The sequence below is a fragment of the Lacerta agilis genome, chromosome 7 (genome assembly GCF_009819535.1).
Source record: "Lacerta agilis isolate rLacAgi1 chromosome 7, rLacAgi1.pri, whole genome shotgun sequence".
NCBI lineage: Eukaryota > Metazoa > Chordata > Lepidosauria > Squamata > Lacertidae > Lacerta > Lacerta agilis.
In genome coordinates, this window is record NC_046318.1 from 12,546,952 (window position 1) to 12,559,252 (window position 12,301).

At 44.0% G+C, this 12,301-nt stretch overlaps 1 protein-coding gene across 1 annotated transcript in view; it reads left to right on the forward strand.

Annotated features, from left to right (window-relative positions):
* The first annotated feature begins 541 nt into the window (after positions 1–541).
* The window catches only part of CTNND2 (catenin delta 2), a 481,608-nt gene continuing 469,848 nt past the window's right edge, over positions 542–12,301 (forward strand). The window contains 1 exon segment of the mRNA XM_033154385.1: positions 542–718. Coding sequence (XP_033010276.1) covers positions 682–718 — 37 coding nt within the window. The 5' untranslated portion in view covers positions 542–681.

Sequence of the window (12,301 nt, forward strand, 5' to 3'; positions counted from 1 at the left end):
ACGCGGGAACGCTACTTCGCGCGCTTTTCCCTCCTCCTCCCTCTTCGCCAGGCGCAGGTGGCAGCGGCGGCGGCGGCGGCGTTTCGCTGAGGGAAAGAGAGAAGAGAGCGCAGCCGCCTTGCTCGCTTTCCCGCCTGCCCGCCCCAGCCCGGCCTCTGGAGCAGCAGCGGCGGCGGCGGCGGCGGCGGCACCAGGCGCGCGCGCTCCTGCTAGCAAAGGGAGGAGAAGGGAGCGCGGCGGCGGCGGCAGCAGCAGCAGCAGCTGTCACAGTATCTTCTCCAGCGGCGGAAGGTTGCCAAGCTGAGGTGGCCGCACTACAGAGAGAGCGCCGCTGCCGAGTCCGTGGAGAGAGGAAACGGGAGGTGGTGGTGGTGAGGGGGGGAGAGAGAGCCAGACGTCGAGCTTTTCTCTCTGACAGAGCGAGAGCGAGCGGGAGAGGCAGAGAGAGAGAGAGAGAGGCTGCCTCTCGGAGCCACGCAGTGTATGAAGGAGCCCGCCTCGGAGCCCTCCGCAGGCGCCCGTTTCGCGGCGAAAGAGGGAGGCGGCGAGAAGGGCGACGGCGACGGCCAGGCAGGATGCTGCAATTGGGCAAGGTCAGGACCTTGCACTGAAGAAGCCCGCGGGGCGCCGCAGCCACCTCCCTCCTCCCCGCCTTGAGGATTTGCCTTTTGTTATTGGTATATGCTCGGGAAACAGCAAGCAGGGGCGACGGCGTTGGGTGAGTCGGGCCATTGCCAGCAACGGGAGCTTCATGGATGGTGCCCAGGCTTCCCCCCCCCCGTTTACCCCCCTTCCCCCTGTGCGGAGAGGGGCTGCCTCCGGGTGGAGGAGGGGCCCGCACTGCAAAAATCTCTCCTTCTCCCTCTCCCCCCCCCCTTTGTGTTTGGATGGGGTGTCCTCGATTGCCTGGGATTTATATATTAAAACAAAAAAAACCCAAAACGCGTCGTATTTATGATCTTTTTCCTTCTGGGGACTGGAGAGAGAGAGCCGGCAAAGGTGGGCTATTTCTGCCTGCCTGCCTGCCTCGCCATCGCTTTCCCCACCCCCTTCCTTTCTCGGCTCCCTCGATGGCTTATGTAGGGCATCGGCAGCGACTCGCCTTCCCCGCCGCCCTGCAATAAGACACTCGTTAGAGAGCAGGGAAGTCGTAAATATCTGCCTGGGAAGGGGGCGAGAGAGGCAAGGCAAGCGGGGGAAATGGGAAAGAGACCCCCTTGCTTCCATTTAGTCTCGCACTGCTGTGGACCTTGATTTTTGTGGCTTGTGTGTGTGTGTGTGTGCGCGCGCGCGCGCGCTCTCTCTCTCCCTCTCGCGCGCAGAATCAACTGGAAATACTTAGTCATACATCCATATCTGCTGCTGGTTCTGCGTTGCAAAGAGAGGGGCGACACCCCCCCCCTCCTCCCCATCCCATTTCATTATATTTTAGGGGCCTGGAATAGTGTGGTTTCAGTGAGATGCTACTTGGCTGCTTAGGCAGATGCGCCTATCCAAGTTGGAAGAGGATTGGGGTGGCGGCGGCGGCGGCGGCGGTTCCTTTTTGTTTAGCATCCTTGTCTGCCAAAGGGATTTCTTGAGATTTGGCTGATTTATAATTAATGGCTGAAAGGAAAGATGCCTCTCTCGCTCGATCCATTTCCTCCCCCTTTGCTGGTGCGTAATGTGCTTGCATCGATCGCTTCTAACCTAGCCTTCCACGGCGAGGCGAGTCGCTACAGAGGAGGTGCAGCAGACGCGAGACAGTAAATGGTGGTGCACAGATTCAGCTTTTGCTGGGAATGTTGGGGGTGGGGAGCTTCCCCCCGAACGGGTTGTATAGAAGCTGGGCAAAGTTTGTGTGTGTGTGTGTGTGTGTGTGTGTGTGTGTGTGTGTGTGATATCCCCTGCGAAGAGTGTCCTGCCCATCTCTCTTGCACATGTAGCCGTTTAATGCATGCTTTCATTGCAAAGGGCGTGACTTCTTTTGGTGGCGAAATGTGCGGGCAACCTTAGCATTTAATCTCTTCCAGGAAACTTAGCAGTATCTTACTATGGATGATTGGGGGGGGGGGAGATTGATAGGCCTGTTACGAAACGGCCAGCTATTAACTTTTATGAACTGCGGGGGTTGGTATTTACAAATACTTCCCCCGATGCTGTCCATACACCATTCTTCGGAAGTGAAAACTTTTAGACCTCGTTCATGATCTGCATACATCATATAAATAAATGATGTGTGTGACGTAATGCAGCTTGGTGCAGATCTAATTCTTAGCAAGACGTAGCCTACATTGTTATAGGGAACTTCCACCGGCAAGCAAGAATACAATGCAACCCATGAGGAACAAAAGATTTTATCAGTGTGAAGGGTGAAAAGATATTCTAGGCAACGCTTTTAGTAGAAAGGAAGGTTCACAGTCATGCCACCAACTACTTTCTAACAGCTCTGTGCAGAGAATATAGAGGTTGATTGGTTATTTGCAGTTGTGGTGAGAGACTGTCTGGGAGGATGAATGCATTTCGGATTTCTCAGAAATTAGGTTAGCGCCTTTATACAATTTATAGTCTCCTTGCAGGCTTTTGAGTCCCCTAATGGTTTTTGGGAACATGCATGGATCTTCTTAGCTGATTTGCCAAATTGGAAAACATGTGATGTTTGTAGTAAATCATCTAAGCCTTTGTAACTGATTCTTTGGACATTTGGGGCAATAGTTCTGTTCTCTAAGGTTGGCTGAATTCACATTTCCCCTGTTTTCAATTCTTACTACTCTAAAATACACATTCGAAAGCGAACTTTGTATAGATTAAGCACACTCAATGGGTCTAATCAACAGCCTGAACCTGTTATACTTGAGGAACAGTTTGCTATCATAACTGCTGCAGTAGAGAAACATGAGATTCCATCTTGATGGAGTCTTCTAGAGGTGGTGTTTTTGCAGTCTGTTATATAAGAGAGGCTTTGAAAATGAAAAAAGTGGACTGTGCTGTGTACACTTGCCAAAGTAAAACGCTCTTGAAAGCTGCAGGTAGTCAGGATGGGTTTGTTTTGTTTTGCTTTTAATCCTGTGAACATACAAAGTTGCATTATTCACAGTAGGTTATAAAGTACTCAGGTCTAGAGAAGTATGTCACAGTAGATGCATCTACTGTATCTGCATTTCAGATATTGCTAAATGGATGAATCCTTATTTTTATTCATAACACTGTCTTATGCTATATACAGCTGCAGAAGACTGTAATGTTATTTATAAATAGCTGTATGATTTTTATTTCAACAAATTGCTTTGAATCATGACAATTATCTTGCTTTCTGCCAACTGTAAAAGTAACTTGTTTATGATAAAGTATGAATGAAATATCAAACGATGCTGGGGAACATAGCCCAGGTTATATTTAAGTTGTTTTACAAGTACTCTTTAAATTATGGATCTGTATACATTATTGAAAAGGAGAGAACTTGAGCTGCAATCCTGTATACACTTACCTGAAAGTAAACACCACTGAGCACATAGGGAATTACTTATGAGTAGACATACAGAGGATTGTGCTGGCAGGATTGCCCTTGGGGGTTCATTCTCATGCTGCATCTCAGATACACTCCTCCTCCTCCTCCTCCTCCTCCTCCTCCTCCTCCTCCTCGTATTACAGTATAGCAGTGCATCATTTGTAAGAAGTTCCCATCCCAAAGGTTTATTTTAAAAATGAAAAAATATACATTTTCAACAGCTTATAGAAGCAAATGCAGCCAAAGAAAGAGAGAAAATGTGCCTATAAAGCATTTCAGAAAATGGTTTGGCTCCTTTCCATTCTGGGAATAATTCGTTTTGAATTAACAGAGTGCTTGTAACTAAAAGCATCAGCACTGCTCGGAAGTAACATACTGAATGAGCTGCATTTCTCAGAGGTGCAAGAAGAATAAGGTGAGTGGAAGTGAGGTCAAACCATCTTTCAAGAGCATTTCTGTGCTTTTCGTGTAAAAGGTTTTTTAAAGGGGAAGCAACAGATCTAGCTCCCTTGAATAAGAGATGGAAAATCTGAACTGAAGGTTGACTGGGCTTGGATAGCGTCTACTTCCTAACTTGCAGTTCAATCCTAAACACTGGTTCAAAACAACCCAATTGATTTAAGCGGAAAGGGTTTCTGTGTTGAAATTTTGTTGTGAAATCGATGCATCATTGTTAATACCGGTAGCTCATTACAGTATGTTTTGCAAGTTGCACCTCTTACACACATGTACACTGGGTAAGGGGTGGGTTTACTCCCTTCAAATTACAGGAAGGCAGCCAGAGGAAGTAGCCCTAAGGAACATACCACCCTCTCATATAACATCTGTACCATGTGATAGAAGTTGCACTGGTTCAGTATTTCCCCAGCCCTCAAGTAAGCAAGCCCACCCGATCTGGAAGCTATAAGATAGCTAAGGGAATTTCTTAGCCTCCAGTGACTCAAACTGGTTCTTGACAGATGCTGGAACTGTATTCATTAATGTCTTGGGGGTTTCTGTAGCGTTTAAGCCAGAGCTTTTTTTTTTTTTTTTTAGGTTGAAACTCACTCCCAGCAATGTGGGCAACATTACTGCAAATGCAAAAGGAGCTGTGTGTAGCTGTTGTGGGTGCCTACTGAGTAGTGCGCATGGCATTACACCCACACCCACTGGGTGCAATCCTGTGGCCTGTGGGAGGTGTCCCAGGGGACATAGATCAGACCCATTCCTCCATTGTCGAAAACAGTTGTGAGATCCTGAGTAAGAGATCCGATGTTGGAGGCTCCATACCACTCTGCTATTGGCTCCTCTGGTGCCCAGGCCCAGTCATAACTGGAGCACCAAAGTCAGTAGGGCCCCAAAGGGCTATGCAGGAAGTGGCTTTGATCCAACGCTGTCCCAGTTCCCCTGGCATGCCCCCAAACCACGGAGCTATTTAGTAATGTTGATGCGAAATTACCAGGCCCTGATTTTGCATTCTTCATCCACTTGCATTTTTCTAAGTTCTTCTGGCAGTCAACCAAATGGGATTTTACCCATTCCATATTCATAGACAGAACCACAACCTGGAAACTAGCCAGGTCAAATATAGTCTTATGGGTCTGGTTTGTCAATGAAAATACCATTACACCCTGGCATTTTTCCTCCCACCACTTTGCTATCAATTTCTGTGTAGGGCAACTAAATAGACTGCACTGCAACACTGTATGTTCCAGAGTTTCCATAGCTGGTTGTCCACCCTGACAGCAGCACTGTTCCAGGGCAATCCTTCTGATACAGTCTGATGCAACTAAATGTAAAATGGGAGGGGGGTGTCTTCAACTATTTCCTCCACATAAATAGTTACAGTAGCATAGAGCTAAAAAGTACATTATAGCAGTGTCCATCCACACTTTGCTGAAATTGCTATAATCGAGCTGATCTTAAGTTAACACTAGGCACATCTGCTAATTAGTTTCATTCTGAAAACTGATAATTGCTATCTCAGGATGCTATTTTGAGTCTTGTAGAGGTCAATCTGCAGGGTTCCCAAACTGTCAGTGCTGTGTCAGGATAGTATCGTAGTAGTGCAAAGAGGGAGCCACCCCCATTGTCCTGTGGAAATACATTTTACATTTAAAAACCTCTGATCACATTAAAATAAAGCAATAGAAACCAGGTAAAGCTCATTTAATAAGAAATTGCAGAAACGTCTTAACATCCTAGCAAGAGATTGTTCTTGTCTGTTTTCTAAAGGCAGAGAAAAGTGGACAAATCCTGCTCTTCAGATAGGGTGTTCAGAAATTCTGTTACCAAGGCTTGTTGTTGTTTCAAGCATGTCCCTAGCACTTTGTCTCAAAGACCTATAAAACAAGAAGTTGCAGTGTCTGTGCATTGACCTATGCCTACGTTAATCCAGAATGAGGGACTATTCCAGTTATGCATAGCAGCCTGAGATCTTTGCAGAATATGAATGCTTTCTTTCCCTGACCTCATACTTAATTAAACCACCCAAGGCACATCCTGATTTGACCTACTTAGAGCCTTGATGGAGGAAATTCCATGTCAGATGCACTGCCATCACCAATCGCTACATTAACATCTCTTAAATATTATAATCCTCCACAGGGACCTGTTTTTGCACATGCCACACAGTTTTTTTGTACTTATCATCTATGGAAGGACACTTGGATATCAATTTTGTTCTAGAAGAGCCCCTTCCTTAGGTTATCAAGCATATGATAATTATCTATTCAAAAGTTAGCCTCTAAGGGATCTTTCCTAGTGTACCTTGTTCCAAAATTGGTCAGCTTTGGTGCCCTTCCTATCTCCTCTTATCCAGTGTTACCTCCCTCTCATATTTATTTATTTTTAGCTGGGTAAGTTAGAGCTCCAGGAGAACCACACAGCATACATGCCTCCCTTCATTGCAGAGTTAGTTCCATGTAATATGTGCCTGAAGAAAATCTGCTAGAGAGCAGCTTCCACCTTGGGACTCAGCTACACTGGCAAAGAAAAAGCGCCTTATATGTGTTGTACATGCCTTATAACACTGTGACACCAGATGGTGCTGTGGAGTTCTGTTTTTACCAACCCGATTTCTCATGCAAAGTTTACAACCTATTTAACTGAAATGCTTCTTTGATGCGTCTAGATCCAGCCTTAGTCTCCCATCGTTGCAGGGAGGTTTTTTCTAAGTGTTTCTAAATAGTAAGAAACACTTTGTAGCCAAAGATTCAGGATGACTGACTTCCAGGAATTTGTAAGGAATCGCTGAGGTAGTCCCAGGTGTCCTTGCACTGAGGACAACCTCCTGATTTATTGTGATCCCCCTTAGTAAGAGATTTTCCTCACTCCCTACCTTGGAACAGGTAATATTTGTTCTCTACTTTTTCTCTCTAGCTCTGATGCAGGTATCTGCAGTGCCTTCTAGCAAAGTGTATTTGCATCCTAACTTGCTGCTTAAACCTAATGCATCTCTATGCATGTCCATCTGATGTCTACTGCTTTGCCTCTCCATATTTGGTATTGGGATAATCCTGTCTTCCGCCTGTTAGGTTTAGCCTAAGAGTGGATAGTCCAGTTTAAATACTGTGTATAAAACCTTTAGTTCCTGCTTATTAATCAACATTTGTCTTTCATAATCGATGGTATATTCTTTGATCTTAAACTTTGGCCTGTTGTCCGATTACTAATTCCCCTTGGTGAAAGTGCAATTCCCCTCACAGTGTATTCTGATTCTTGAGTTAAAGACCTGGCATGTGTTCCTCCTATACATTTTGCATCCCCAGTACTGTACATGGAGACAAGGACATGCAGTACCACCACAACTGAAAGTGGAGAAATGTGACAATGAGTGAATGAATTCTCTTGTGATCCCTCGGGGCACTTCTGAATCACACACACACACACACACCCCAGTTCTGAAACTTGACAGAATCACTATCTACTACTTTGCAGCTGCAGTTTAATGTTCTTGTAACATTCTTTAAACCCTTAAACCCAGCCCAGCATATTTGAAGGATAATGTTTCCTATTTAAATGTCCTGAAGTTTTAAATCTGTAAAAGACAGGTAAACCTCCTAGATTTACCAATTACCAGGGGTAGGGAAACAGTTGGGCATGTTCCTGTTTCCTTAACAGAGGTTTCGATATATAGTAAACAGAAAAGGAAGTTCTTCCATAGCACAAGGCTAAACACCACCACCTCCTAAATACTGTAGATCAATATTCATTTATTTATTTATTAACGGGAAAGCTATATGTGCTGGTTCAAAACTTGGCAGCCATTGTCTAGGTTTTTTTAATCCATCACAGACATGTATTTTTGGACTTGAAGCACTTAGTGAGGTGTTGAAGACAAAGTTATGTACCATGTGGTGTGCCCTGAACCCCACAAGGTAGCCTCCTGCCCTCAGGTGTAGTGGCAGACATTGGTGATGTTGACTTATGAGTCAGCTACCCATCTAGTCATCTTCTATACATGGAAGAGAGGGTACCATCTTGTCCTCCACCTAAGGCAGCAAATGACTTGCGCTGGTTCTGGGGAAGTAGGAACCCATCAGCCTATTGCCCAATTTGGATGCTGCCTCAGTCCTGCAGCACTGTGTCATCCCATGCATTTAATCTCTTTTTCTCAGCACCAGTTAGAATGAGGGTGATGTGAGAAATTTGTTTTGTCTTCGGTGATTTTAGCCATAGCCAATTCTGAGTACGTGGCAACATCACCTTCCAGCCTAGAAGCATGTTTTAGCTTTTCACATGCCTGTCTCCCCACCTATGGTATGTGACATATCATTCAATAGCTGAAGTGGTTTTTGGAGTATGTGAAAATGTTAAATGAAAATCCCTCCCCTCCCCCAGTTCAGCTTATCCCTAATGTGAACTGTCCGTGGTCCTAGTTTCTCCTTTCATGTACTTTTGAACAACAGCAAAGCAACAGCTTTTAATTTTAATACAAAATATCATATTAATATTCAAGATGTCACAGATTAATGGGTTCATTGCCAGTCCTTCCTACTGATTTTTGTTTAGAGAATTCAATTCAAGTAATAAACCATAAGAAGCCGTAAAGAAGAAAAAAATGGAAAGTGATCTCATCCTGTTCTTCGTTCACGGCATACTTATCAGAGCTATCTATAGCTTTTGAATAATTACTACTCAAAGTTGTGCAAGACAGTTATTTTTGCTTTTCAAGTTTATAGTACTGAAGATAAATGTATTCTTGGATCTTGGTGGTTTAAAGCTCCTGTGTGCAGTGCATTGTATATACAAATACTGATTTGAAGTCCTATGCTTGCAGAGCTGGAGGCAAAACTGTGCCATCCACACACAAGAGGTATCAGGAGACCTGGAGTAACCCTGAGGTTTGCAGCTATGGTAAAGGAACTCTATAGGTCAGTGTTTCTCAAACCTGGGTCTCCTGCTGTTGTTGGTCTACAACTCCCTTCATCCCTAGCTAGCAGGACCCATGGGCAGGGATAGTGGGAGTTGCAGCTCAACAACAGCAGGAGACTCAGGTTTGAAAAACACTGCTGTTTTGTGGGGGCGTCCTAACAAGGAAACTCCCTACAAAAAACAAACTGCTCCATAATAACTCAATGGGTTGTATACAATGCTGTATGCATGGAATCAACTCATGCAACAGAGCTCTTCCTTCCTCTTCCTGTGCCTCCCCCCCATCTGATTTTTAGGGTTTAGTGTGTGCTGCAGGACAGAGGAGGGGATGGCTGCATCATTGTGCAAGTGGAATGGAAGTGCTGGAAACAGCTCAACAGTCAGAATGTTGGCTGACTGGGCATGGGTGGGGAAGCAGACAACCAGGTGAAAAGAGGGGATAGAATGGACAGGACTGTGCTCTGTGTGTTCATGTACACACACACACACATTTTATTCTGAATAGGTCACTTCCTGATTCACACTGAGAAGCGATGGAAGAGAAAGCTACCCATAGACGTCAATGGAGAAAGTAAATAATTTAATGAAGCTGAGGATGGGCACCAATGTGTCCGGTTGTAACTTTGAGTGCAATATCATAATTGGAGTAAATAGCCAACAACACATTCACTTCTTCACCACCCATTTGTAAAAGGAATTCTAACAGCCCACAACACAGGTAGGTCAAAAGTTAGGATATTGGCCAGTTTTAGACCCACGGGTCTATAGAACTTAAGAGCTCAGACAGTAGTGCTTTAGCTTCAATAGATATTGGACCAGGCTCATACCTAATTTCTCGATTTATGCTGCCCTTTCTACTTCTTTTACTGCATTGAATTAGATTGCCAGTCTCCAAATCAAGAATTTTAGAGACTCGCTACTGTATGTCACTGGGGGCAAAGATCCATTTAGCATGCCTGAAACTTACATTAGTCACAAAGAAATACACTTGACTCCCTATATTTCTTGGTAGTTCTCATCACAGTTTTTCTTTGTATCAAAGAATAGTACAATATGTTCTTGAGACTCAACGTTTCAAAAGAACCGAATGCCACATCATGCCAACACTTAAGTCTCTTTTTTGGTTTGAAATTACCAGCCTAGATTTAGTAAACCTTTCTTTTATTGGACAATTTGATGCAAACTCACTTTTCTGGAATTAGACTGATGTGTATAATATAAACAATATGCTTAGCCACCACTGTCCGTGACCATTTGGAGAAATACCAAGATGTGGACAACCGAAAGTTAGCTGGGATTTTTTTTCTTCATTCCCTAGGATTGGCAGCTTCTCCCTCCAGGACCCAGTTGTTTTAAAGAAAGCTATGGCTGAGTGCTTTATCATGGTGTGCCATGGAAAAACTAGAGCACAGCTCCACATTCTTTTGTTACAAAGAATGAAGCAGAGGGTCTCCTGTGGGCAGCAAAGTCAAAATCAGGCTGGAGCAGAGATCTGATGCAGAAATCTCTGGAGTTCTTATTAGCTGGAGTTGACAGCATGAAAGATTGTAACACCTATATTTCCTCCTTCTACCAGTGGGAATGCCGAAGTGTAGTCTTCACTTCAGTGATGCTTTGGGAGACCTCTGTCATCAAGCTGGAAATTCCAGCTGATCCCCAAGTTCTCATTGCGAAGCACTCTGGAAATGTCACACTGGTGGACCTTACACAAACTCAAAAAAACATAATAAAATAAAAAATTCCTTCCAGTAGCACCTTAGAGACCAACTAAGTTTATTCTTGGTATGAGCTTTCATGTGCATGCACACTTCTTCAGATGTAGCCCATTGTCTGTACTGGCTATCAAATTACACAAATACACCACAGTTTCCTCAGATATGCACAGCATCCAAACTATTAAGACTTTTTTTAAAAAAAAAACAAAAAACTTATTGGAAGTACAAAGGCATCTGAGCTGCTTTAATTACCCTGTTGACCATTGTAGATCACACTGAGCCATGTTATTTTGCCAAGGAGGAGGAGGAGGAGAATAGGAACAATGTGATGTGCCAATTTTTGGAGTAGGGAAGAAAGAAGCCACAACAGAAAAGCTGGATATGGTTATTTTATACTCGGTTTAAGCTGTGAACTTCTATTAGGATTTGTAACAAAAAAGTTAAAATTTTTTTTAAAAAAGGTTTTCCTTTTTCTTGATTCAAGTAGGTAGCCGTGTTTGTCTGACACAGTCGAAATATATATATAAATAAATTAAAAATCTCCAGTAGCACCTTACAGACCAACTAAGTTTGTTCTTAGTTTTGTTCTTGGTATCTGAAGAAGTGTGCAACCTAATTCTGTATTGTCTTTGGCTGTATTCGCATAACAGGGACAGGAGTGCAATTCCCTCTCCTCCCCCACCCGAAAAAAAGATCAGTAGTATGCACAGGAGCATCCTAAAAGCTTTCCTCCTAGATCTTTGCAAGGTTTGTGGTGGGCAGCAATACTCGCTCAGTTAAAACCAAACAGATTATAAAATAACTTTCAGTAAGTCTTGGAAAGAGCCTATAATCCTAGTCACTGGAACCAAGTAACATTGAAATCAATAGGGTTTTCTTCCTCTCTCTCTCTCTCTCTTTAGATTGTAGTACTAGAATGCTTCCAGAAGCTATTTATAGTTTCAGACTGTCTCAAAACGAAGAGGTTCATGGAAGGAGATTGCTCCACATTAGTTAATTTTTAAATACAGCTGTGCTGTTCTGGTTTGGTTCTAAACGACACATACTGGAGAGTTTTCCTATGTAATGCCACTTACGAATTCAAGGAACCCCTGCGGCATTTTGCCTGTAGCCTGACACATCCAAATGCTACTGGGTCAGGTGGCAGTTTCTGCCTGTTACAGCTGGCGATGTGGCAGACTTGATTACTCCATTTTCCTTTTTAATCCATTTCAATATATTGCCTTGTCCCCATTGTGATCGAAACAATGTACAGATACTAAGCCTCTCAGATTTCACGTCCATCTGTTCAGTAAAAGGGATCTTGTCTGCCGCCATCTTTGTCTGCCTGTTCCATAATCAGTACATATTTAACATGAAGCAATGTGAAGCTCTTGCTTCAAATAGCAGTTCCCAGTAAGGGTACTTTTTCCAGCTGCAGTTTTTTTCCATTTTCTTCTCCAGCCCAGAGTAAAGCAGCATGAGGTTGACCTTAGGTGCACTGCTTCATGAAGTTATAAATTTCAGATACCTGAAATCATTCATTTGCTTGCAGCTTGATGCTTGTGATCGTTGTGGCTGGAAGAGGTGCAAGAGAGATTTGTAGTACATTTCTCTTGGGATCAGGTTCATGGAGGCTTTGTTGTTGTTCAGTCGTTCAGTCGTGTCCGACTCTTCATGACCCCATGGACCAGAGCACGCCAGGCACGCCTATCTTTCACTGCCTCTCGCAGTTTGGCCAAACTCATGCCAGTCGCTTCGAGAA